This window comes from Aplidium turbinatum, chromosome 2 (assembly GCF_918807975.1).
Source record: "Aplidium turbinatum chromosome 2, kaAplTurb1.1, whole genome shotgun sequence".
Classification (NCBI taxonomy): domain Eukaryota; kingdom Metazoa; phylum Chordata; class Ascidiacea; order Aplousobranchia; family Polyclinidae; genus Aplidium; species Aplidium turbinatum.
Window position 1 is genome coordinate 15844143 of NC_137473.1, and position 24403 is coordinate 15868545.

A 24403-nucleotide genomic window follows, 5' to 3' on the forward strand; every position below is an offset into this window, starting at 1 on the left:
GAGCATTCGTTTTGCTTTGCCTGCGTTGAAGTAACTGTAGTGTAGACACTTTTTTTTCTAGTCAAACGTTTGCTTCGCGTTGCTGCCGCGATGTTTTCTTATAGTGTGAACGCGCCCTAAAACTGCAGGCTACTGTTCTTCACAAAAGGTGAAAACCTTTCCATGCACAGCATTTGCCTACTAACTGAACAACATTCGACAATCAGCTCAACTTGTACAGATATTGCACGTAGCATTACAAAACCACAACAGCAGCAAGTGCCACACTACGAATTTGTGACCACAATCAGTGGCGTAGCCAGAAAAAATTTTTGGGGGGGGCCAAATATTTGATGAATTGAAGAGAACGACGAAATGTTTGATTTAAGACATCGCCACCTGATGTGCAGTGGCGCATCCTGGTTGGTTAAGCAAGGGAAGCAATAAAGCTGGTGGGGGTTAGAGCGTGCCGAAGGCACGCGTATTCTAGGGGGGTCCGGGGGCATGCTCCCCCGAAAATTTTTTGCAAAATTACACTTAAATAATGGATTATAACGCTTTCTGGAAACACTTTCAGGGTAATATTTGTATGAAACTTATTAGCAGATAAACAGCTATTACCTTATTAAAGGTAGCTCTTATCTACACACAAACGGGCAAAAACTGCGGCTAAAATTAGAGAACACAAAAAACTCAGCTACACAAAAACCCTACAGAGTAAGCGATTCTGAAATTGCTTCCACAGATTAGTTAAAAGAAGCGTAAATCGCGTAAACTTTGCGCGATGTACGATTTGCAAAATTTATTGGTGTCTTTCTGTGTGTCTAAAACAAGTCCTGGGGGGTGTTAATAGCCAAATGTCTTGGAAAACAATATAAATTTATACAAATTATATTATATTTTCAACAAAGGATTCAACTTCGGAATCCAAACTTTGAAAATTTGGGGGGGGCCATGGCCCCGTTCGCCCCCCCCTGGCTACGCCTATGACCACAATACGTATATGGCATATTATAACTATACATCGTGTAGGCTACGGTAGACCTATGACAAAAAATCACCCTATAATGATGTACAGTAACAAAAACAATCGTGCATGAGAGTTTCATCAGCAACATTGATTTTAGCCAACCGTTTGAAGAGAGATAAAAACAGAATAAGAGAAACAGCTCGCGGCACCTTAGAGTATTGTAAATGACACCCCAGGATGCCGCGGCACCCCGATTGGGAACTACTGATCTAAGATATATGGCATATGAGGCTAAATATGTAGGGGAGAGTGGGTATAATTGGGACGCGTTACAACTGGGACACCTGCAATATTTCCCGCGTTTTACATCCAGTCATGCTAACGATCGCGTGTTCACGTAAACATCAGTTTCCTTTCACTTGTGTGCAGTTGAGACCATAGTTGTAGCAGCTATTCAACTTCAGTCGCTGTAAGTAGTTTTTGAGTGGAAAAAGTTAATTTTAGGCTTGGAATTATTTTGTAATAGTGCTCGAATTAGAAAGATGTATTTGTTTTAGTGAATTTGCTGTGTTGCTTCAGGTATCAGCTTGCATTGATGGTAGTAAAGAAGTCATCTTTTTGCAAGAAAAATGGTAGAACTATAAAATGGTGTAAAAACATCATGCTGGAGAACTGGGACAGGCTGTCCCAGTTCTCCGCGATAGTAGTGCTAGTTCTCATCGTAGGGTTAGATCTTGAGAAAAGACACTGGAAAAAGTCTAACTTTGCAGTGTCGCTTAGCCTAAACGTCTGCAAAAGAAGAAACACATTGCTGATGATGAAAGCTCAGGTGATGACGACGTTGTGATGATCATGGCTGATAGCGAAGATGACGAGCTTGAGGAATGTGAAGATGAATCTTTAGATCCCATTTATTTAGGAGGTGTGGATCCGAATGCCTTGCAAGTGGGATCATATGATCTTGCAAAATTTAAAATTGAGAAGGCTCTCAATCCTGTATTCTATGTGGCTCAAGTTGAGGAAACATCTAGTGAAGATGAAGAGGTGATGGTTAACTTTTTAAGGAAAACTAATAAATTCAACAACAAATTTGTTCATCCGCAAGTCCTTGACTCCCACACTGTTTCTCCACTTGGTATTATTATATTTCTCCATTCTTTCAAAGTCATCTTAGAAAGGAACAATAGGCTACTTCATACCAAGGACAGCATAATATTTGCCGTCAAGTTTGGAGATCTTGATATTCGCTAAAAGATCAAAGATATTTTTTCACAAACATGTTTAAAACATTGCATTTCTATAGTGTGCTGAGTGCTGACTGTTAACATCATTTTCGTTATTTGAGTTTGTTATTATTGTAATAAAACTAAAAGACAAGCTTCAACAGCAAAATTTGTGTGCATTTTTTGTACTGCCCATTTTACCCCAAGGTGTCCCACTTCTCCTAACACTGTGTCCCAGTTATTCTGCACGTGTCCCAAATATACCCATTTGACTCACTGCTTTCAAATTCAAACCATTCATTTTTCTTTAAACCTATGATTTCATGCAACCCATAATAGATGAAGGGCATCAAACTCCACAAAATACAAGCGCTAGTAATAAAATCTCGCGAAGCAAAAAATCGTAATTTGCGTTTTTCTGAACCCTTAAAATTTTGTCCCACTTATCCCCAGTCTCCCCTACATTAGGCCTATATTCATATACAGTAGGCTATATCCTATATCAAACATCGTTATTAATCACCTAAAAACTTTGACAGTCTGTTTCACTCTTATTGCAAGGTTTTTATTCAACCTTTTCAAGATCCCGATAAGGATAAAACAAGCTTTTAATATAGCCTAAGCCTACTGTAATTAATAACTATATTCAACACAATTTGCTCTACGTGACTTTTTTGCTGAACATCGAAGTCTTTAGGAAGAGTTTATGGTATTTAATTTCTATTTATTGATTTAAATCTATTTTATTTGAAAAATGTTTGAGCTAAACTATTTTTTACTAAAAACCTTAGGTGGCACAAAACTTTTTCTTATCAGGTTTTGCTGTTATGAATTTATTTGTTGTATCACTCTTTTTATTTGCACCGTGCATCTTATTCGTTGAATAATTATAATAGGTTACATTTCCAATATAGCTAAAAACATTTACATGGCTACGTATGTATAGGATCTACATTCCACCGAACATGCACTGGATGTAACCTACGTTGCTTTTTTACATTATTAGATTGGGTTGTTCTTGGCAATATATAAATGTGCAGACGCAATCACTTCGTACATTGTGTGCAAAATTTGCAGCAGAAAAGGTCGCCACGTTCTAATGATGGTGGGGTTTTGCCTGGATCTGACTTTTTCTTTAACAATCTTGTTTTGGACCCCTACTGTTTCTACAATTTGGGTTGTATACATATTGTTTGCAATGAATGGAATGATAGATGGATTCTGGCAGCCTTTAACAGCTGGTAAATAATGTAAAAATAGCAAACTCTGTGACGTAGTTAGAAAGAAAGCTTTAGAGGGGGTCAAGATAACATTTGGGGCCGGGGGAAAAACGCTATTCAACGTGAAATATAATGGTATTAAAACGGTGTACCGGGTAATAGTTTTAAAACATATTTTTGCGGGGCAAGATAAAATATTGGGGATCGATCGCCCCTTGCCCCCTTCAAGCCCCTCTGTGGGTACATCTCTAGACAAACTGATTGTCTATGTGTGGGCGTGCAGACAGGATAATCAGAAACAATTTTTGCTTGAATATAGGCTACAACTTACTGTGTGACAGTTTTGCCTTTAACCTGGAATTTCTGTCTATGTTCAAGAAAAACTAAAAACCGTTGAGTTACTTTTTTTTATTAATTGTTTAAAAGATGAGTGATTACCAAGCAAACATAAATGACTTTTCAAAAAGTTTCTGTTTGGTTTCTTCCTTACGTGACAAATCATTTTGTTAAAAGCGTTGCAAAATATTTGCTTCGTGGACCCGATGACGTTTTTCCAACGGTTTTTCTGATTTTGGTTTGAGGTTTTATAGTGATAGGCCTACCTATAGGCTACCACAAGTTAACAAAAAAAAATGCAAACTATTGTCATTGGACTTTATATTCAATTTCAGAAATGTACAAAAATCACTTTTCTGGTGTAGAAGACATAGCGCTCACCTTGTGGAACCTGCTTGTTACTGCAGGCATTGCTTGGCAATCGGGGTGGAGCACCAGTCTTTGTGTGAAGAACAAGATATATTTTCAAATTTCTTCACTATGTTTTTCTGCCATATGCTACGGTAAGAAAACAAAGAGGATATTAAAATAGCTAGGTCTGCGGTACTGTATATTAAAATTAAAGTGGCTATAATTAGGGTAGGCTAGTATAAAATAAACCATAGTCTCTGAGGCTACTTTTTTCATGTCACTTGATCTGAACTTCTAAAAGCACTTTTTCCCCCCAACTGTGTGAGTGACCGTTTTGTCAACAAGAAACAAAAGCATAGTTTAATAGCCATAATTTTTCCGTTTTCTTTGCCCGCTTGAAAAGCTCAGTGGCACAGTCTCTGTGAAGCTATCTACTACATAATTTTCCATTCAGGCACGTTCTAAACAAACCTTTCAAGGTTTTGCCACCTTTTCCCGTTCATTAACGTGCTGGTGGGTCTATATCGATTTTTGTAGTTAGTATCTTTTTCGTCTCGGACGCGTTAATAACGAAAAATAAAATGATTGATTGATTGAGCTCTGCAAGACTGCACGACTTTGCTTGGACACTTCCCGGTCCAGGTGACAGCCCAGAATGGGAGCAGACTCGATTAAAATTTCTTTCGGTCAATTTTTATCGGCAAAAGGAGATCTGGCCACGATGCATGGTCATTTTATTTATGAAATTGCACGCAATCTTAACCTCACAACTGCTTAACTTACTTTAGTTCACTCTGTTAAATTTTATTTTGTAGGCCTACAGTTTTTCACTTTAGTCTACTGCAGTTTTGTGCGAATGGCTGATCAAATGCACTTCATTTTGATTCAAAACGAGTAGGTTTGAAGCATGTGCAAATTAAAGATACCAATTTTAAAAAATATTTTATCAATATAGCTTACTGTTGGTTGATTGGTTTTGAATCTTTATCCTCGGACTGACAAAGCCTTGATAGGTTATTCCTGGTAGTTTCGCATACTTGCAGCGGCTCTCGACGCAGGACCGGTTACCGAGATTGGCAGAGTGAAGTTTTCCGTTTGTTGAAGTGTTGTTGCCGGGGAATTACTCCATTCACTATAGGTGCCGTTGAATGGAGAGCAGTCCTGAAATGCGTTGCTCAAGTGCACACCCCGAGAGTCGAACCAACGCCGCGTGATCTTGTGCCGGGCGCGTAACCACTGAGCTAACGGAGCGGACAACTGTATTTTTAAGGTTTTGATTTTGCTATCTTTTTATTTGTTAGTGCCAAGTTCATGCGTTTATAGTGCATGCGCAATATTGCGAATTGCAAACCTATTCGTTTGGCATATCTTTCATGCTTGATTGACGAGACGACCATAATCTCAGAGGCATGATTCCATTATAGGACAATCATGACTTTTTCATATTAAGTTCATTTAATGTTTAAATTTTCTTTTCTTTGTTTTGAGAAGGCCTCATATTAGTTGCCTTCATTGCTTCAAGTTTTGTAAACTTTCTACAAATGCTGTTACAAAAACTTGTTCTGCAACGTTACACGTTCTTGTTCAGGTTTGTTTTCAAGGACAACGTCTTATTAATATTCGTTTGTGTAATGCAAAATTGATAAATGTTGAAGAATTTTAAAACGTACAGGTGTGACTACTTTGCAATCGATATAATAAGTCTACTAAATAATGTAAAGTTTACTTTTCAGTTTTTGTTTTTCAGGAATTTTGCAGCTTGTTTATTATAGAAAACCTACAAAAGAATTGAAAAAAATTGACGTTGTAACAATAACAAAATTATAATGTGGAAAACATCAAAGATAATAAACATTTGATTTGTTTTTTGTTGACGACGAAGTTCCATATACCCACTAAGGGGTTTTAGAGTACGGTAGTGTATAATTTCAGGTAGATATAACCTCAATGATATTATTCTCATTTGCATACAACAATTAATTATTAAATCTATTTCAACATGTAACCTAACTAGTTGGATTATATTGTTAAACCTAGGCTACGTTTAGTTTATCTAACCCATGAACAAGCTTTTTTTCATTTAAAAATATAAGCTCTTGATAGATATGCAGCTTGTTTTTCGATTAGTTAGGCTATGTGGGATAACAAGGACAATGCGAATTAAAAACAGAAAGCCACGGTATCAGTGGCTTGTGGACTATAAGACAACTTCTGGTCATACAGTTAGAAAAAAATATGTTTAATGTTCTCTGGATCTCTTTTTATCAATGCAAACATCGGGCTTTACACTGAATTAGGAGTGTCGTCTTAAAGAAGTTGGCTACTTTTGCGTAAAGATCCATTGTGTTGGTCTTATTTGCAAAAAACATAGTTTTATTAGTTAAAACAGTTTTTGTGCTTTTAAATAAGAAAATCCCAAACCAATAGTTGCTAGAAGCTTAAGAAATTTGTTGAAGTACCAAAACTTATCACGCTTGAAAACCCTTGAATATATATTTATGAGACACTCAGTTTACAGTATCCACAGTGACCTTTTGGATTACACTAAAATGAAAGGTTTTGGTATCAAGTGAAAAGTCATTGTGCAAACCAGGCATTGAATGTGCTTAAAGCTTACAAAAAAGGGAACGTCCAAAATGCTCTCTGTGAGCAGTAGGCTACTAATAAGCTACTGGCCACGGCAAGCGCTCACCACAAGCTTGATACAATTTGAGCATAACTAATTTTATTTTTTTCCACGTATGTAGGTCTAGTGACTTCGCTTGTAGTCTTTTTTATAAGGTTCCGTATAACGGCTCTGTTGTTCGCATAATAAACGCTGCAATAAAATATGACAAGTTGTGATATTTGGTCGATTCAGAAAAGCAGATGAAGAGCTACACTTCCTCAGAAAAGATTTCTACATTCGAATGCATGACTAATTCAGAGTGATCAACTTTTTGGACTTCATGCATCCGCAATCACAAAACTTTTGTCCTCAAGTCCAATGCATGGCTTACCGACAGGGGCACAGTCAGGGGAGCAAAAAAAAATGACGAATTTTGCTGTTTGGGTAGAAATAGAAATTAAAAAATCTTATTAAATGTGAAGAAACAAAACATAGCCAATTACTAATTTCTGGTAAACAAGGATTTTTAATTCATTAAATTTTAACTTTCCAAACACATCTGGTTGAAAGCAAAGATCACAAAACATGTCAACAATTTTTACAACCAACGTCATTGTGTGAACCAAGGATGACCAATTAAAGTTCAAGAAAGCTACGGTTTAAATCATATTTCGAAAAATGTAGTGTAATACAAATTAACTACCACAGCAATTTGACAATCAAATTTAAACAGCTGTTCAATCAAAGACCCCTACTTCATTTTTAATTGGGGCTGTAGTTGATATAATTTGATAAGTCATATATTTGCCATATGGCAACACTGAAAAAATTATTCTAATAAGATATATTTTTTACAATCAAACTCACATTTTTCAGCGTTTAACGAAGTCCGCATGCGATAAAAAAAGATGTCGCAAACGCTCTGACAATGCAAAAGCTACATTCTCCACAGGAAATTGTTCATTGCGCAAAATCTTTACAAACCAAAATTATTATTTTAAGACATCGCAATACCGCTCAGTTGTGTGACAATTTATATCTCCATCAATTGTAAATAAACTGAATGATGTCCAACAAATCGGATTTGCACGAACATCCTCGATATTGTGACTTTCTTGATGCACTGCTTACAGTCAGGATTTCTTAGTGGCGGATCCAGGGGGGGGAGGGGGGCGATCGCTCTCCTAAACCACAGAAAAGTAACTCTCCATTCGTAGTACATTGGCAAAGTTGAATTAATGTATACACAAATTACACATGTTCTGTTGCTGATATCGCTCCCTTTAAGACTACTTTCTGGGTCCGCCCCTAGGACTTTTTTAGTCTTATCGAGTCTTCTAAGAGAAACACATCCAAAAGAGAATGCACACCAACACAACAGCTAAAAAACAGTAAAAAAAAACGCAAAATCAACTCCCAAAGCACAAGGTAATTTGCTAGATCTATCGAGTTTAAGGAATTCTAGCCAATTAGACACAACACTATCCAAACTTTTAAGTCTTTCGAAGCATATTCCTGACAAGAAACGCAATAACAGAAATCTCCTTTTGTATTGCGTTAGTGTGCGCCAGGAATTGATGGTTTCAATTCTACTTAAGCGGTTTGTGGTTGACCAAGGGAGCCACTAAACATAGCGTGGCACACCGGGCAACAGCTGAAACGTTAAACATATGTACAGATAGACTACAACGCACAATAACTTTGTAGTATAATCAACAGAAGTGTCTCTAGTATATTTACATGTTAAACCAAGTTGAAATGACAAGGCATGCTCAATTTTGCTTTTAAGTCTTATAACGAGTATTTTTGATACACATTAACGATGTTGGCTGTTTGTACTGAACAGCAAAACTTTCTTTCCCTTTTTCTTTTTCTTGGTGCTTCCACCACTTGGTGGTGTCATGTTGTCAAGAGCTGAGCAGAGAGCGTCACCGAATGACGACTGATAGGTGGGTGGGGCAGTATAGTCGTCATCTTCTGCATCTTGATTGGTCGACACAGCAGTATTTGATTGACATGAAGAGGTGCGGCGGCGCGATTGATTGAATTGTTCGTCCGGTTTGGAGAACTTAAGCATCTGAGAACAAACGCAAAGATGTAGCGTGACCAAATGCCCCTCTAGATCCGCTACTGGATACAACAGTTTGATAATCAAGATGTGTATTCCTCTTGCCCTCAAGATTTACATAATATTATTATGCGTAAAAACCAAAGAACAAAATTTAACTTAAGATTTCTGAAAAGAAAAACGCACAGTACACAGACTGCTTTTAACGGATAAACTTGTTTTGTACCTGGGCAAACGATGGACCACTTTTCGAACCGCTGGCAATATTCCCATCTGGAGACATGCTCAGATCTGATGAAGAAGACACAAGAGACTCGCTACTCGGAGTAGTACCGGGTGGAGGAAGGAGAACGGAAAACGAGGCGGAAGTGTTGCTCTCCTGAATGTCTGGAAATTGTCGCTGATTTTCCAAGTTAATCCGAGCCGACGGATCTGTCAGAATTTGTTCATTGAAGAAGAAACATCAATCTCAAGCGCAGATCAGGTAAATAATAATAAGCGGAGAATTATAATAAATAGTTTTGTTTAGTTTATGTGTCATTTTGTAAAGGCAGTACTGCACTTTAGCAATAAACCAATGACGAATGCTTGGATGCATAAATGTGCAGAAAAAAATGTTTAGTTTGGTTTGAAGGTAACAAGGTGATCTACATTCAATTGTTGGATCGAAAATTTTGATTATGGCCCTATGGTAATGCCAGACTAGCCATGAAGCTAATTTTAAAAAAAGTTAGAGCAAACGGCAGATAGTTAGAAGGTATATACGTGATCTCGCAGAGGTGTCTCAATACGCCAAACACACAATCAATCGTGCTATCATCAACATACCTATCGTGTACTGGATAGTGAAGACGCCAATGTCAAGATTGTAGAATTTACATCGGAAATAAAAACGAGCAGCAACAACTTACATTTGCCCTGCTTTCGAAGTGCTTCATTCTGGGCTTTCCTCAATATTCTCTTCTCATCCCGAGCTTTCTTTCGACGCAAACCTGCTCGTCGATCAAATGCCTCTCGAAATGTACTCAGAGTTGTCATAGAGACAATAGGGGGTCGAAGGTCAAGCTCAGCGATGCGGAACTCCAACGAAAGAGGGAGGTGGGAAAGAAAGCGATAACGCTTTCTGGTTGTCTACAAAAAAAATTCACCACTCATAAACTTATTTTCATCAGCGACCAAACGTCAGTGATTCAGAGCAATTGCCAAAAATCAAATTATATATAAGTATTTGTTTATAAATAAGTACAATTTCCTCGAAGGAAATACAGAAATGCAGAAGTTGCCAGCTAAAAAAGTTCAAGTATAGTCCCAAAGCAGCAAAGTGAAAGATGTGCTTGGCTTGAAAGCATGCTGCTTTGAGGCTAGATGTTGACACAAATTGGTGACGTTATGCATGAAGTTAATCATAAACAGAGAGATAAAAAACTCGACGAAAAAACTTTTATCAACTACAAAGCACACAACGCAACGTTTCAACGAGTAGCAGCAACGGCAGCAGTCGCACTTGCCTTGCAGAGTTTGTATGAAACAATGAAATGAAACAATCCAACACTGTTGATTAATTGGTCATGTTTTTATGCAAACGTTGAAAGAACATTCTGACTAGGTCCGACGTATTGTTTATGTTGACAAAGAATCAGTTTTGTCACAAACCACCAAGGCATGGCGCAGCTGACACGCCAATGACACAAAACTAAAGTGAGACAATACGCCGGAAGTGAGCAGCCATGCAATAAACGTTTGTATTCTTTGCAATTCAGACAAAAGAATACATGTTATATAAGTGGCTTGTTGACATATGGGAGTTAATGCCAATGAACTGTAGTCGATTTTTGCCTTTTTCGGTGACGAGGTCACTCGACACGCGCCATCACTATTCGACAAACGCCGTGCCTTACGAAAAAAAACGAAAAAAAAAGGAAAATAAAATAGAAAAAAAAAACTGAGAAAGGACTAAACGTCGTCAGGTCGAGGAACAATCGGGGGGCATCACGTGATGCAATCATAAAAGTGCTGACTTACGTAAACTTTCTTGCGCCAGGTACTTCAAAGCAAGGTCTAAACGCGTCGCTTCACACGAGAAACTCCCAAGGCGTCAGCGCCGCCATTTTGAACACTGCAGGAGAATGCTTTGATCGAAGTTCCAACGCCTGGCATCAAACATTTCGCCACACACGTTTTGTGCTATTCGACACAACGGGTTTCTTTTATAGTCAAAATAACCGAAGTAGGCTACTTTAATTGTCAACGTGTTTGCAAGTTTGGATTTATGTCTGACTTATGCACTTGTTGTTCCAAGATTGCAGAAATGTTTTGCAATGTAAATAAAGAATAGTAGACAGATAAACACGGCTGCAACTTGACTTCCATCCACTAAAAGGATTTCTGTGATTACGTAATGGGCGATTTTGCATTTGCATTCACAAAAGCACACAACCCAGCTGGCAAAACCCGTCGTTTTTACATTGATACAACGTCTGCAGACGTTGAATCGAAAAATCGAGAAGCAAAAAATATACTAGAGTAGTCTATCACGAGTCACAACTGCACTGTTTGATTTGTAGTGATGTAATAATACCAAAATTAGCGATACGCACGCTGTTACGTTGAATAACTCAGGGGGAAAAGTTAATTTTGGGTTGATTCAACGTTCGAGTCAGCACAAATCTATTCAATTTTCCTGGCGGGTTACATTGCGTACCCAGACAGCAAAAATCATCATTTTTACATTGATTCAACGTCTACAGACGTGAAGTCAATGCAAAAATAACGAATTTTCCTGCCTGCGTAACAATGCCCAAGAAGAAATTTACGTTTGTTTTACGTTAATTCGACATCTAGCGACTTTGAATTATCATAAAATAACGTTAATTGTTCAACCAGGTACCGGTAACAAATTAATATTTCACTGCGAGATGATTGCCTCAATTTACGTTTACACCAACATAATTTCGGCACAATTGAGATACTGCGAGCAAACACGAGTCTGTTTGATAAAGAACTAGCTGTCAGAATCGGAATCATAAGACGCTGTATGGGAGGATGAAGCTGGCGCATCGTCACTGGAATACTTGAAGACGCAAAACTGCCCGTTCATGAACGCGCAATGCCATATGATCAGAAGCATTATTTTTCTTTTCTGCCGAAGAACCGTTTATCCAATTTTGTACTACTTTTTTAACTTGACCCCGTCGCTTTTCTAATTCCGATTTGTTTCCGTCATAATATTCTTTACAAATTTTGCAAAATACCACGCTAACTTTTCCTTCTGTTTGATAATCTATAGCAGGTAAATTCCACTTTTTAACTGTATCTTCTTTCACGATGATTTATATTCGCAACGACACCGGTAAACAATAAGCATTCGATGAAAGAATAACTTTTGCGTAACAATAAGCCGGTATTTATAAGGTTGCAAACTTTTTACAGTTCACAAGAGCATTGTCAGCGCATAAAATAGCTTGCGTGATGCTCTGGGCTACCGCCGTGTGACACGCGATGAAGAAGCGCATAAAATTTCGTTTGAGAAAACATTAAAGCATACGGCAATTGTCGCAGCAATCCAAGGTGTGTTGATTTGGCGACGGCAATGTTTTTGCCGTCGTAGATGGAATCACTTAACCAGCGTGCGATTAAAAACTTAAAGTAAGTGACTCTGATACCACACGACTTGTGCGGTAACTCGCGGCCAAACGCTTACAATCTGACTCTTGTGACGTCATATTACTATTCGACAAACAAGCGTAGAATTTTTGGTCGTTCGACAAGAAAGAAAAAATCGCAGCCCTGGTCAAGTCCAAAGTCAATGCTACAAACGTCCGACAATTCACTACGTTAGTGATGAAGCATATGACACACAATCCAACAAACAGTGCACAACGTAAGCAACGAGAGTATTTGTGTCCAATTGCAACTGACACTGAAGGGTTTATGCAGGTAGAGTCAAAATAAACGAGAACTATTGAGCTGCAAAATGCATGTCTCAATTTTAAACTGTTGACCTCTTAAGCTGGGTGTGTATCAGATACGCAAAGCCTCCTGATTGATATGCGAAACTAAAAAATTAATCTATCAAAGTATTTTCCTCAATGATTCATTTTCTAAAAACTTAGTCATATGATAACTTGGCTGACCTCATTCATGGTCAATTCCTCGCTTTCCACAATTTTAGCACAGATCTCAGCAGGACAGTTGTGGTAGCTCTTGTAGTGACGATGAAGGCAACGCAGGTTGAGCGGATGAAGATAAATATGTTGACCGTCATTAGCCTGCCACAAACAGTGCAATTTGAAAATAAATTTAAGGAACGCTTTTTTGAAGAAGTCAAATACGTTTGATTACATAATACGCATGCGCAGTTATTGCGTTTTCAAACTCCAAGTCACGGCAAAAATGTAAAATATTTTATTCATAAAAATAAACGAAATGAAACTTTCACCAGTTCCACCCACACGAATATGCGAAGTGTACTATGTGAAAAGAATGACTCTGAACACTTTCTACGAATAGACTTCCATCTCACTCGGCGATAAGACCGTTCAATTCTCCGCTTAATTTTGCATTAATGCTATATTACTAGAAGCTTACAATTAAATGGAAACAGTGTTTTGCAATGGGAGATATTAGTAATTAAACTTTCCAAATTTGGAAATAACTACAATCTATCATGTCTCTTATCAATCGCAAACAAACGAGAGCAATAACGTTGTTCCGTCTGAATTTGGATCAAGTTGTGATGCAAGTTCACAAATAGCGTTAGTTGGCTTGATTGAAGTACAAGGCAAACCTGGTAGAAATAGTAGATATTTTCGTCCGCTGGATTTGTTCCAACTTGATCATCTTCGAAAGCTAGGGAATTAATCGAAGTGTTTGAATCCGCATCGGTTGCTGAAGCTGCAACATCCTGTGCTTGCTCCTCTTCTTCAGGAGTGGTTTCATGTCCAGTGCTTCGATCACACGCGACAGATTCTACATCCGTCATAGAGTCGTCTGTTTTGTTAGCAGAATGAATTTAAAAGCAAACCTTGTTTGGAACAGAGCAACCTACACTAATTAAATGGGTATCGCAAGAATCAATCGTTTGACGAAAACATGGATATTGGATAATAATAATAAACAGCCATTCTATTTCAAATGTGCAACATAGCCTACTTGCAAAGTAAAGACATAACAATCATGGCGAATCAACAACATCAGAATGTGTGTAAGGTGATAATATGCGTTTATTCCGACGTTTCGTCAATCAGACACCACTGACTTCTTCAGGAGGCTAGTTCAGGTAATGACTGCCTCCCAAGAATGGCAAAACAGAGGACCATGTTGCTGTCATCAACTAAACATGCAAAATGAAATTCAACTCGTGTGATAATTTTTGTTTTGAAGTTGAATTTCATTTTGCATGTTCAGTTGATTTACAGCAACATGGTGTGATATAGTTCAGCTTAGTTTACACCACAAGAACGTATCATGTTGTTAAGCTAGACACCTGGTGAACAGCCTCATTCAATTTTTAAACTCATGGCAGAACTTCAACAAAGCATCAAAACCAGTAATGACTCATACTGGTTGCACAATCAATTCAAATACAAAAATATAAAAGTCGATATAAAGATGCAAGCAACGCACTTGAGATGAAGTCATTCTTGTTTGGTTTTGAGCCACTAGATGCCGATTTGGTCTTTCCCGATGCAGCGATTGTTTCAAGTAGAGCTGCTTCACGTAGTTTGCACAACTCCAAGGCCGATTGGACAAAAGTTTGTTCAAAATCCTGCCGCGAAAATGATGAGAATCTTATTGCTGTTTATTATTATTATACATATTCGTATGTTAATGTTTAAACTAATCATTATTAACAGTATTTTATAACTCAAATGGAGTAAAACAAATACACACAGACCAGCCGCATATATTAATTTTAACTTTCAAAACTCTCGTCTTGAATTGATAGACTACAGGTGGTAGGAAGATCAGCCGAAAGCATAAAAGTTGTTTGCCATCTTGTTGTTACGTGTGAAACATTTTTTAGAACAAAATTCAAAAAAAAATTTCAGGGCAGGTTGTTGAAAGTTAGAAGCTCTAGTGCTGTTACACAGCATGGATTTCCTATCGTGCTCACTGAATGTGGTAGCCTATTCAACATTGCACGGTCAGCAATTTAGCTTAGCTAGACTTCATAATCTTTCAAGATGCCAAGGCATTTCAGATCTAAAATGCTCATTACGAGAGAAGATTGATGAGCTACTGCATCTCATAAAATGTTAAAAGCCTTCTTTTTTTGACAACACGCAATACCATAAGACTCACATCAGTCTCGGTGGCAAGCTTAAATTCCAACTGAGATTTTTCCACATGGACAATCGTCCGAAGAATTTGCTCAGAGCTGGCTACTAAGTACTTTATGTTTCTTTGGTCCTGTGTCAAAAGACAACTTCTTATACAATTTAAGTCGCTGAAAACTGTAGTTAGTACAGTTGCAGAAAAAAATAAAATAACCAATAACCATGCTGCAAAGTCTTTATGGAGAGCTGTCAGCTGTCCATTCGATATCGCATATAAACAGCATAAATTCTAAATAAAAGTTTTACTAAATAAACCTGAACACGAAATACTAGATGATACATTGTGTTAAATGTCATTGCATCAATCTTCAAAACATTTTGTCTAACTACAGTTTTTCAAATAAAATACTAATCCAGAAAGATTGACTGCAATAGTGCATCAATCTCTTCGGCATCACCAAGCTGTACAGATCCTGTGATGGCGTCGATTACTATCCTTATAGTGTATTCTATATGACGTTTCATTTCAAAGGTAAATATTTCAAAAATTACCAAGGCTGACAACGTCTCGTTCAACTGAAAGCTGTGGTCGCTTGTTTCCTGATGGGCTTCAACTGCAATTGAGGAATCACGATATCGCTTCTTCAAGCGCATGGTTATCACATCGTGAACTTCGTAATTCTTATCCTCAAACACAGACACGCTGAAATAAATGGAAACTTTGTTACGCACTGTAAGGACATTGCTTCACACAAAGCATTTGAAGATATCAGTTTAAGAACTATATACTTAAATGACAAGGTAGGCTAGTCTAAAGCATGGCGTCCTTTCTGAAGTCATTGATAACAAATTAAGCCTAAAATGGTTTTGGTTGAAAGTTTTTAAAAGCTATATAGTTTATGATGAAGTCGTATGGATTAAAATGTAAAACTCAATTTATTAACGAAATAAAATTTTACGTGCACGAGAAGAGGCTTTGACCAATAAACGTTAATACAAATACGGTAAACAATTTTAATACAAATACGGTAAACAATGTTAATACAAATACGGTAAACAATGTTAATACAAATACGGTAAACAATGTTAACACAAATACGGTAAACAATGTTATACAAATACGGTAAACATTTTTAGCATTATAAGCGAGTCAAAATTTCTAAACTAAATTATGACTGCAGTAGTTCTTAAACATAGACCTTCAATTGAACGAACTTCAAACTATCCAACTACGGTACGGTGAAATCAAACAAAATCTATTTCGCAATGTCCATCTTGCAAAAATTATGAGGTCCGTCTTTACAAATCACGAATGAATAAAAATTGCATTATAATTTATATATTAGCGGGTTTAACATACTTTTTGTACGATAAACCATACATATATACATGTTAAACCCGCTAAGGTTACTCTGTTTTATTTCTCTATGGTTCAACAAAGCAAACTCTCTACCAAAGCTTTAATTTATATATATATTATATACGCAAGAAAACAAATTTTCTATATTATATATAAAATTTATGAGTTTTAAAATTTTGGTATTTTTCTAAATATCGGTGATACTTTACACATGCAAAAGCTCTTGCGTCATTGAAAAGATTCTCAATTCCGTAATTTTGAAATAGTTGAAAAGGGTACGTTTGGTGGTTACAAGCAAAAACAATAAAAGCAAAAAAAGACGCAACAACCAGGTAAGATTTCATACCTTTTCAAATCCTTTTTATGAACAGCCTCATGACAAATTGGACATTTCCTCCAGGACCGTTCATCGAGTGCTAGATAATGCAGTATGCATGGCCAGCAGAAAGTATGGCCACATTTGGTAATACGAGCAGCACAGAAATCACTCAAACAGATTGGGCAGGTGGAAATTTCTTTGTTCCATACATTCTGGGACGAATAATATAATATATACAATCGTATTTGGCAACAAATCTCTGCCACAATCTGTCTTGTTTAAAGTCTCCTTATTGCTTTTGGCCAAGCAACTGATTGATCAAAAAGACTTAAACTTGTAAGGAATCCGATTGGTGAAAAACAACCCAGAAAGTATGACTAATCTTCAGCAGAAACAACAACGCTAAATATCACCAGTTCCCTTCAACTTCATTAAAAAGAGGGAAATCGTCTTAAGAATAGCTGATAAAATTTCTAACGGAAAACTACTGAGCGAATTGCACTTACACTTGCCCACTAGGAACAAAAAGTCACAATTTAGAAAATATAAGTTAACCTTATAAGTTACAAAAGACTGTTGAAACAACTTTCTCAGACGACATACAATTTTTTCAACTTTCTCCCAATCCATCACCAAATCAGCATCGACGGAGTGTGCAGTGTAATCTTCACCTTCTTGCACGATCATCTGGCAACTGCAAAAACACACGTTATATTGAAACAGCATTAACATTTAATCCTTTGAAATTAGGAAATAAAATGCTATTTGTAGATAACACTGGTCTACAAAAAAGTTTTTTTAATTCAGATCATGTAAATAAAAGCTGATATAATATAATATTGACAACCGAAGGAAACTTTTTAAACAAATGTAAGTGTCCAATTCTAAGAGAGCCAAGGATTCTTTTAAAGAAGATTTATACATATAGCACTGCTTATCATGAAATGTAGTGAACACATCTGGACTGTTCATACTTTGCTTGGATAAACTGCTCTTTATTGTAAACATCTCTGTTCATTCCCAAAGACTTGGAGAAAACTCTCGGCCCAGAACGAAGGCTTTCCTCATTTTCAAAGGTGAAATTTAAAAGATGGTTTAAGTTGGTTTTTCTTCCTCCCATTTCATCTCGTTGTTCTGGCGTCACCTATTATGTAAACACAAAGAATGAGATAAATATATAACAACAGTTACGAAACAAATAAAAATGCAAATCAATTTTTTTATTTGAATCAGTTTAAACTTATTTTGGTATAATAGATATCAACTTTGATCCATCAAATTATCTTTAACCAACCTTATTTAAATAGATTTTATTTTTGCAAAGCACAATAATTACACTGCATACTGCATAGGTAGGCATATATGTATCTCTAGTACCCTATCAACACTACCATTTTACATGATGATAATTAAACTTGCACTTTATTAAGTTCAAAGAACTATCTAAGCATTTCAGATCTTATCAAACCAAAATAATAATTGATTAAATATATTCTTTAAATACAACAAACAGGGGTCTAAATTGTTGACAAATTAAACTTAAATAGCCTTAAATATTTAAGTCATCATGAACAGAGTTAGAAACAAATTACACCCAGAAATAAACGAATGCCAATATGGGTTTATGCCTGATAAAGGAACAAGGAATGCGGTCTTCATTCTGAAAAACCTCGCTCAAAGATCAATCGAAATGCAAAAAGACCTGTACTTGTGCTTCATCGACTATAAAAAAAAGCTTTTGATAGAGTTCAACATAATGAAATGTTATGCATGCTCGACAGAATTGGAATAGACGACAAAGATCTAAGAATCATTCAAAATTTATATTACGAACAATCAGCTGCTATCAGGATAAATGATGACTGCAGTGACTACACGCCCATTCAGAAAGGAGTAAGACAAGGTTGTGTGCTATCACCTGACCTTTTCTCATTATACAGCGAAATAATTTTAAGACATATTATATTGAAGATGAAAGAGGTATTAGTACTGGAGGAAACAACATTAACCACATACGATATGCTGACGACACCGTTTTGATAGCCGACTCGGACGTAAAACTGCAGAACATATTAGATATTGTGTGTACGAAAAGCAAGATATTTGGCATGGAATTAAATAAAAAGAAAACAGAAACAATGGTCATAACAAAGAAAAAAGCAACCGAAACTCCTATTTGTAATTTATCAGTTAATGGAACAATTCTTAAACAGGTCCAAAAATTCAAATACCTCGGTACTATGGTGAATTGGGATGCAAGAGACGAAACAGAGCTCAACATAAGAACAGCCCAAGCAAAAGCAAGCTTTCAACAAATGAAACCAATTCTTTGCAATAAAAATATCTCTTTCAAAACAAGATCTAGAGTTTTAAAATGCTATATTTATCCTGTTTTTCATTACAACTCTGAAACCTGGAATATTTCAACAAAAATGGCAGAAAAGATTAATGCTTTTGAAATGTGGTGTTTCCGTAGAATGCAACGCATTTCATGGCTGGCAAAGAAAACAAATAAAGAAATTCTACACCAAGTGAACCAAACCAGAACTCTGTTAAAAAGTATGAAAACCAGACAATATAAATTTCTCGGCCATGTAATAAGAAAGCAAAAACTGGAGCATCTCTCTTTAACTGGTAAAATTTTTGGAAAGCGGGCACCTGGCAGACAAAGACAAACACATCTGGAACAATTTAACGACAAAACAGAAACAATTATCCATGCAACATATAATAGGAACATTTGGTCTAATTATTCATCTGAGGCCGTCGATGCCTGGTTCAGGCAAGGCAATTGAAGAAGAAGAAGCCTTAAATAACCTTGGTTCTTTTTCCAGCCCAAGTGCTTTTTGGCCCTGGTAGTTTTCTGGAATTGTTGAATTGATTTTTTCCATTTCCATACTGACGGGTGTTCTTTCCAAATGGATGCTGCTTGCTTGAATTTCCAATGTCATTTCGTTGTTTAAACTTGGAAGAACTATTTGTATTTCGGATTCGATCTGTAAAAACATGTCAGTTGACAATACCAGTCTAACAGTCTTATATCAAAAATGATCGTGACTTCAGCTAAGAGATGATTGTTGGAACAAAACTAGAAAATTGCGTGAGTAGAAGGTTGCACAATGCACAATTGCACATAGCTCAAAGCTGCAGGTTTTCATCTGACTCGCTTCAGGAGCTAACGCCAGAATGAAATGAACCTAAATGTGGTGAAGTAGTTATAGTAGAGAAAAATGTAAATTTGGTTATCAGAAGAATTCAAACTAACAAACGAGCTTTAAGGCTTCAGCTAAATAATATATCAATGCAAATGTAACATGATGCATTTTCATTAATATCACTTAAATATAATATTTACAACTTAATTATCTAGGCAATTATTTTTGTTTTGTAAGTAGACTTCAGCTTTTAAAGCATGACATATTATCATTACTCTTTGTGGCATAGGCTACCAGATAGTGCCGTTGTTCTTAAACATTCCACAAGTTAGCCTTGTGTGTATCACATTTAGCACTGAAGACCATAAAACAAAATCCATTTATACATACTAGGCTAGTGGTATGGTACTTTTAAATACCGATTGTCATACATCGCCAGGGTTGATAGTTTCAACCGGGCTAGTTTGGCAGCTTAAGGTCTGACAACTCTAAAAATGTCTGCCAGTCCCCAACACTGCCCAAGATTGCCAGTTTCATGATTTTTCCATAGAATTGAACAAGTTTTGTGTCTAAACAGCGGAAAATTTCAGCAGTTGCAGGTTTTGATATGGTTGATTTATTTGGTTTCGTTAACATTGCAATTTCAAAATGTTTGGCAACACCGACAATCAGTATTTAAAGTTACCTCTAGGCTAGCGTGTTGGAAAATATTATGGCAATAATAAGCTATAAGCTGATGGATGCCTCAGCCCCCAGTATATATACAATTATACATTTAATAGCAAATTTGAATTTAATACAAGATTATGAGCTGATGACAATTTAAATAAGTTGTTGATTGGGCATATAAATAACACATTGATACAGCAATTACAGCATAATGTTGATCATCAGTCACAAACCTTCTTTGACTTTGCATACATTTTCAGAACTCAAGCTTTTGTTGATGGGAACAGGGTTGGATCTTTGTGCCATTTTTGAAAAAATAGGTTAGATGGATATCAGAAAATATGTCGGTCTCTCGGACCAGGGATATTAAGTGGATTTTTAAGAACATTGTGAGAAAAGTTAAAAAGCCATGTTTATCAAGAACTAATTTAAAGTAATTTTTTGTAGTAAAGGTGTGATTCAAGGAAAAATGAAGAATGTGAGAAACTGAACAAAGATTAGTGAAGGATTCTTCCTTCACTTTTAGTCACTCCTATATAAGGAGGGCAATTGACGTCAAGTAAGAATACACGGTACCCTGTGCTAAGGTTGATGGTGAAACTGTTGAGTTTCTCCACCTGCAAAATATTTCAAGTATTAGACAGGCCTTAATTTTATCATGTATTAGTGATGAACTTCGAATGTACAGACACTATCACTAAATTATATTCACCGCAAATATAGATACTCCAACATAATGAAATGGCGACGTGGCCAAGGAAAATAGATGGCCTTTCTTGGCACCATGCACAAGCTTTCAAAACTGAAGTTGTTTGATTCATTGATTTGATCTTTATCTTTGGACTGAGAAAGCTTCTTTGAAAACTTAATCTCGCCACTGTCGCATACCTGTAGACTCTACAGTAAGGTGGCTCGTTTTTGAACTTTTTTTTTTAATTCTCTTGGAGTAGTAGGGACATGGTGCCAATGAGTGAGAAAACAATCATGACAAAATTTGAGATTCGTAAAAAATCGTCTTCAGCCTCCTCATGGGGCCCGAAAATCGAAAAATGGGGTCAAAAACACAATTTTTTTCAAAAATATTTTTAGTTTGGGTAGATATTATACAATTACAATATTGTTTAGATTATCTAAATAACCTAAAAAAAAATTGAAGTCATTTGAACTATTCCTTCAGCTTCCTTACAGCTTCTAAAAATTTCGCATTTTTGTTTGGCAGCACTGGCTATTTGACTGGCGCGGGTCTTTGAATCTGAAACACTATTTAACCGGTCATGACGTCACTATATAGGCATTTTTTTCTTTTTCTCTTTCAAAGCAAAAGACGAGAAGAGTGCCTATATAGGTTCTAAATTCAACACTTATGTTCAACTGATTCTGTGGTGCATAGGATACGTATCGGGCTGGTGCTGCAGAGGGAATGAGTTCGATACTACGCAGAAGCGTTTTTTTCTTTTATTTTTAACTAAATTTTGACCCGAAGTGACTCAATCGTAGGGATTGGCAAAATAGAATAATTAGCTATTCTAGAATACTGAAACCGAATATAGAATACAGATATCTATTCTAGAATAATTGATCGTTTTTACCATCAACACATTTTAATGACTTTATAAAAGCAATGAACATCACAAAATTGCTTATTGCAGTGTATATAACAAATTTAGGCTTTTTAAATGTTCACCAGTCAAACGGGATCTCATCTTGGTGGCAGTTAGTGTTGGGCGATAACTCGTAACTAGTTAGAAAAAGAACTGTGAAGATTACGCAGCCCGCAAAATTAGCTTCCATCTACGATGGCAAAAACATTGCCGTCGCCAAATCAACAAACCTTGGATTGCGGCTGCAATTGCCGTATGCTTTAATCAAACGAAATTTTATGCGCTTCTTCTTCATCGTGTGTCACACGGCGGTAGCCCAGAGCATCACGCAAGCTATTTTAAGCGCTGACAATGCTCTTGTGAACTGTAAAAAGTTTGCAACCTTATAAATGCTGGCTTAATTGGTACGCAAAAGTTATTCTTTCATTGAATGCTTATTTTTGACCGGTATCGTTGCGAATATGAAAAGTGGTACAAAATTGGATAAATTGTTCTTCGGCAGAAAAGAAAAGTAATGCTTCCGATCATATGGCATCGCGCGTTCATGAACGGGCAGTTTTGCGTCTTCAAGTATTCCAGTGACGACGCGACAACCTCATCTCCCGATTCTGACTAGTTCTTTATCCAACAGACTTTGTGTTGCACGCAGTATCCTAATTGTGCCGAAATTATGTTAGTGTACTGTATACGTAAATTGAGCAATTAACGTTATTTCATGATAATTTAACGTCGCTAGATGTCGAATTAATGTAAAACAAACGGAAATTTCTTATTGGGTATTGTTGTTACGCGATATAACTCGCCGGGAAAATTAAATCGATTTGTGCTGACTCGAACGTTGAATCAACCCAAAATTAACTTACTTTCCCCCCCCCAATGAGTTATTTATATAATGTGAATCACCGTAACAGCGTGCGTATCGCGTTCATCGCTTTATCGTTACTTTTGGTATTATTACATCACAACAAATCAAACAGTGCGGTCTTAATCGATTATTCGATTATTTTTTTCTCTTTTCGTTTTACATGTTTTAGTACAATTTTTTCGTGATAAACGTTCACAGCAATTGCCGAGGCAATTTCAACTTTTGCCGCTTGGCCTCGTCAACGTTTTTGCGAAGTAAAAATGTGCTAATTTTGAAGACTGTGTGAGTGTTCACAGCAAATAAAATAGTCCGAGGTGAGGTCTTGGTGCGATGTTTCTGCTGATTAAACTCCCGCTGCCAGTAAATAACACAGGAAGAAATTTTAAACAATTTTTGTCGGAATTAAATGCTCATTTTGCAACGGCATTTTTATTGCCGTAGCAGAATGGCCATTATGACGTTTGCGGCGGCATTTACCACGGCAATTGCCGTGTGCCGCCGCTAATTTTGAGGACTGGATTATGCAACACGTGGCTACGAGTTTTTTCCTTGTTGTTGTTGCAATCGTTTTATTTGTTACTTGTCATAAGTCATTGTTACATTCGTTAGGTATACAATGGGATTTATTAATCAATGAAATATGATCTTTCCATTGCCTCCCTCAAAAATCATTTTTGAAAAGTTTTAGACTGCTCATAATATCGCTATAAATTATGACAGCTATAAAATACTTGGAAATAAAATTATCTCGATGATTGATAGCTCCACCCCATAAATGAATATCTATTTTCAAATTTCATTAAAAAAATGCAATTTTCAAAACTTTTTGAGTTTTATAAAAGTGCACTTATTAAAGTAGCAGTTTTAACGTTCTGCAAATTTACACGTAAAACTTACATTCTGATTCTATTCGAGGAAAGCTACACCCCCTGCCAATTCCCAATAATGAAAGCAACCTTTTTCAATTACTCAAGATTTTGTATTTTGAATTATTTTCCGATTTCAATTGGAGTGTACTGTCATCTACTTCATGCTTTAATTTCTACTTTGTTATCTACTTCATGCAGTAATATTGCGTGTCAATGCGTGACAAACTGTGAGGCGGGAATTTATTGGTCTGACATAGGAGTTGCTTGTTACATCACAGAAAAAATTACGAAAAGTCGTCCAGTAAAAGTTTTCGCCGACATTCCAGTTTTATTCAGCTTAAAGATGCCAACAAAAAAGCGTTCAAAATTGTAGCCCTCCATTGAGTCATTTTTTGTTGCGTCTGGTCAGGATTTCAGCCAGCATGAAAGTGACCAAACGCCAGAACGAAACGAAAGTCTGCCACTGCCAAAAAGCGTTAGCACAATCAGGAAGATGGAAGAACTGAGCACGAGCAGGATAATCGCTGTTGAA

General features: G+C 36.6%; 1 protein-coding gene across 1 annotated transcript; it reads right to left on the reverse strand.

Moving 5' to 3' along the window:
- Positions 1-6558: 6558 nt before the first annotated feature.
- On the reverse strand, positions 6559-21173 carry LOC145764809 (E3 ubiquitin-protein ligase RNF10-like). Its single transcript, XM_082576487.1, has 13 exons — positions 20770-21173; positions 19530-19708; positions 17687-17856; positions 17316-17406; positions 16740-16924; positions 15586-15736; positions 15059-15166; positions 14381-14522; positions 13542-13744; positions 12889-13023; positions 9667-9886; positions 8982-9187; positions 6559-8764 (listed from the first exon to the last, which is right to left on the reverse strand). The coding sequence occupies exons 1-13, from the start codon at positions 20840-20842 to the stop codon at positions 8504-8506; spliced, it is 2124 nt and encodes a 707-aa protein (XP_082432613.1). The 5' UTR covers positions 20843-21173; the 3' UTR covers positions 6559-8503.
- Positions 21174-24403: the final 3230 nt, after the last annotated feature.

What these genes read in the sequence shown, in the direction of transcription:
- LOC145764809 (XM_082576487.1), bottom strand. Translation starts at nt 20,842, where the DNA reads ATGGCACAAAGATCCAACCCTGTTCCCATCAACAAAAGCTTGAGTTCT. An exon ending in GGGCTGGAAAAAGAACCAAG is followed by an intron (nt 17,857 to 19,529) that starts GTTATTTAAGGC and finishes TTTACATAATAG; the next exon opens with GTGACGCCAGAACAACGAGA. An exon ending in CAAGAATGACTTCATCTCAA is followed by an intron (nt 13,745 to 14,380) that starts GTGCGTTGCTTG and finishes CTAACAAAACAG; the next exon opens with ACGACTCTATGACGGATGTA.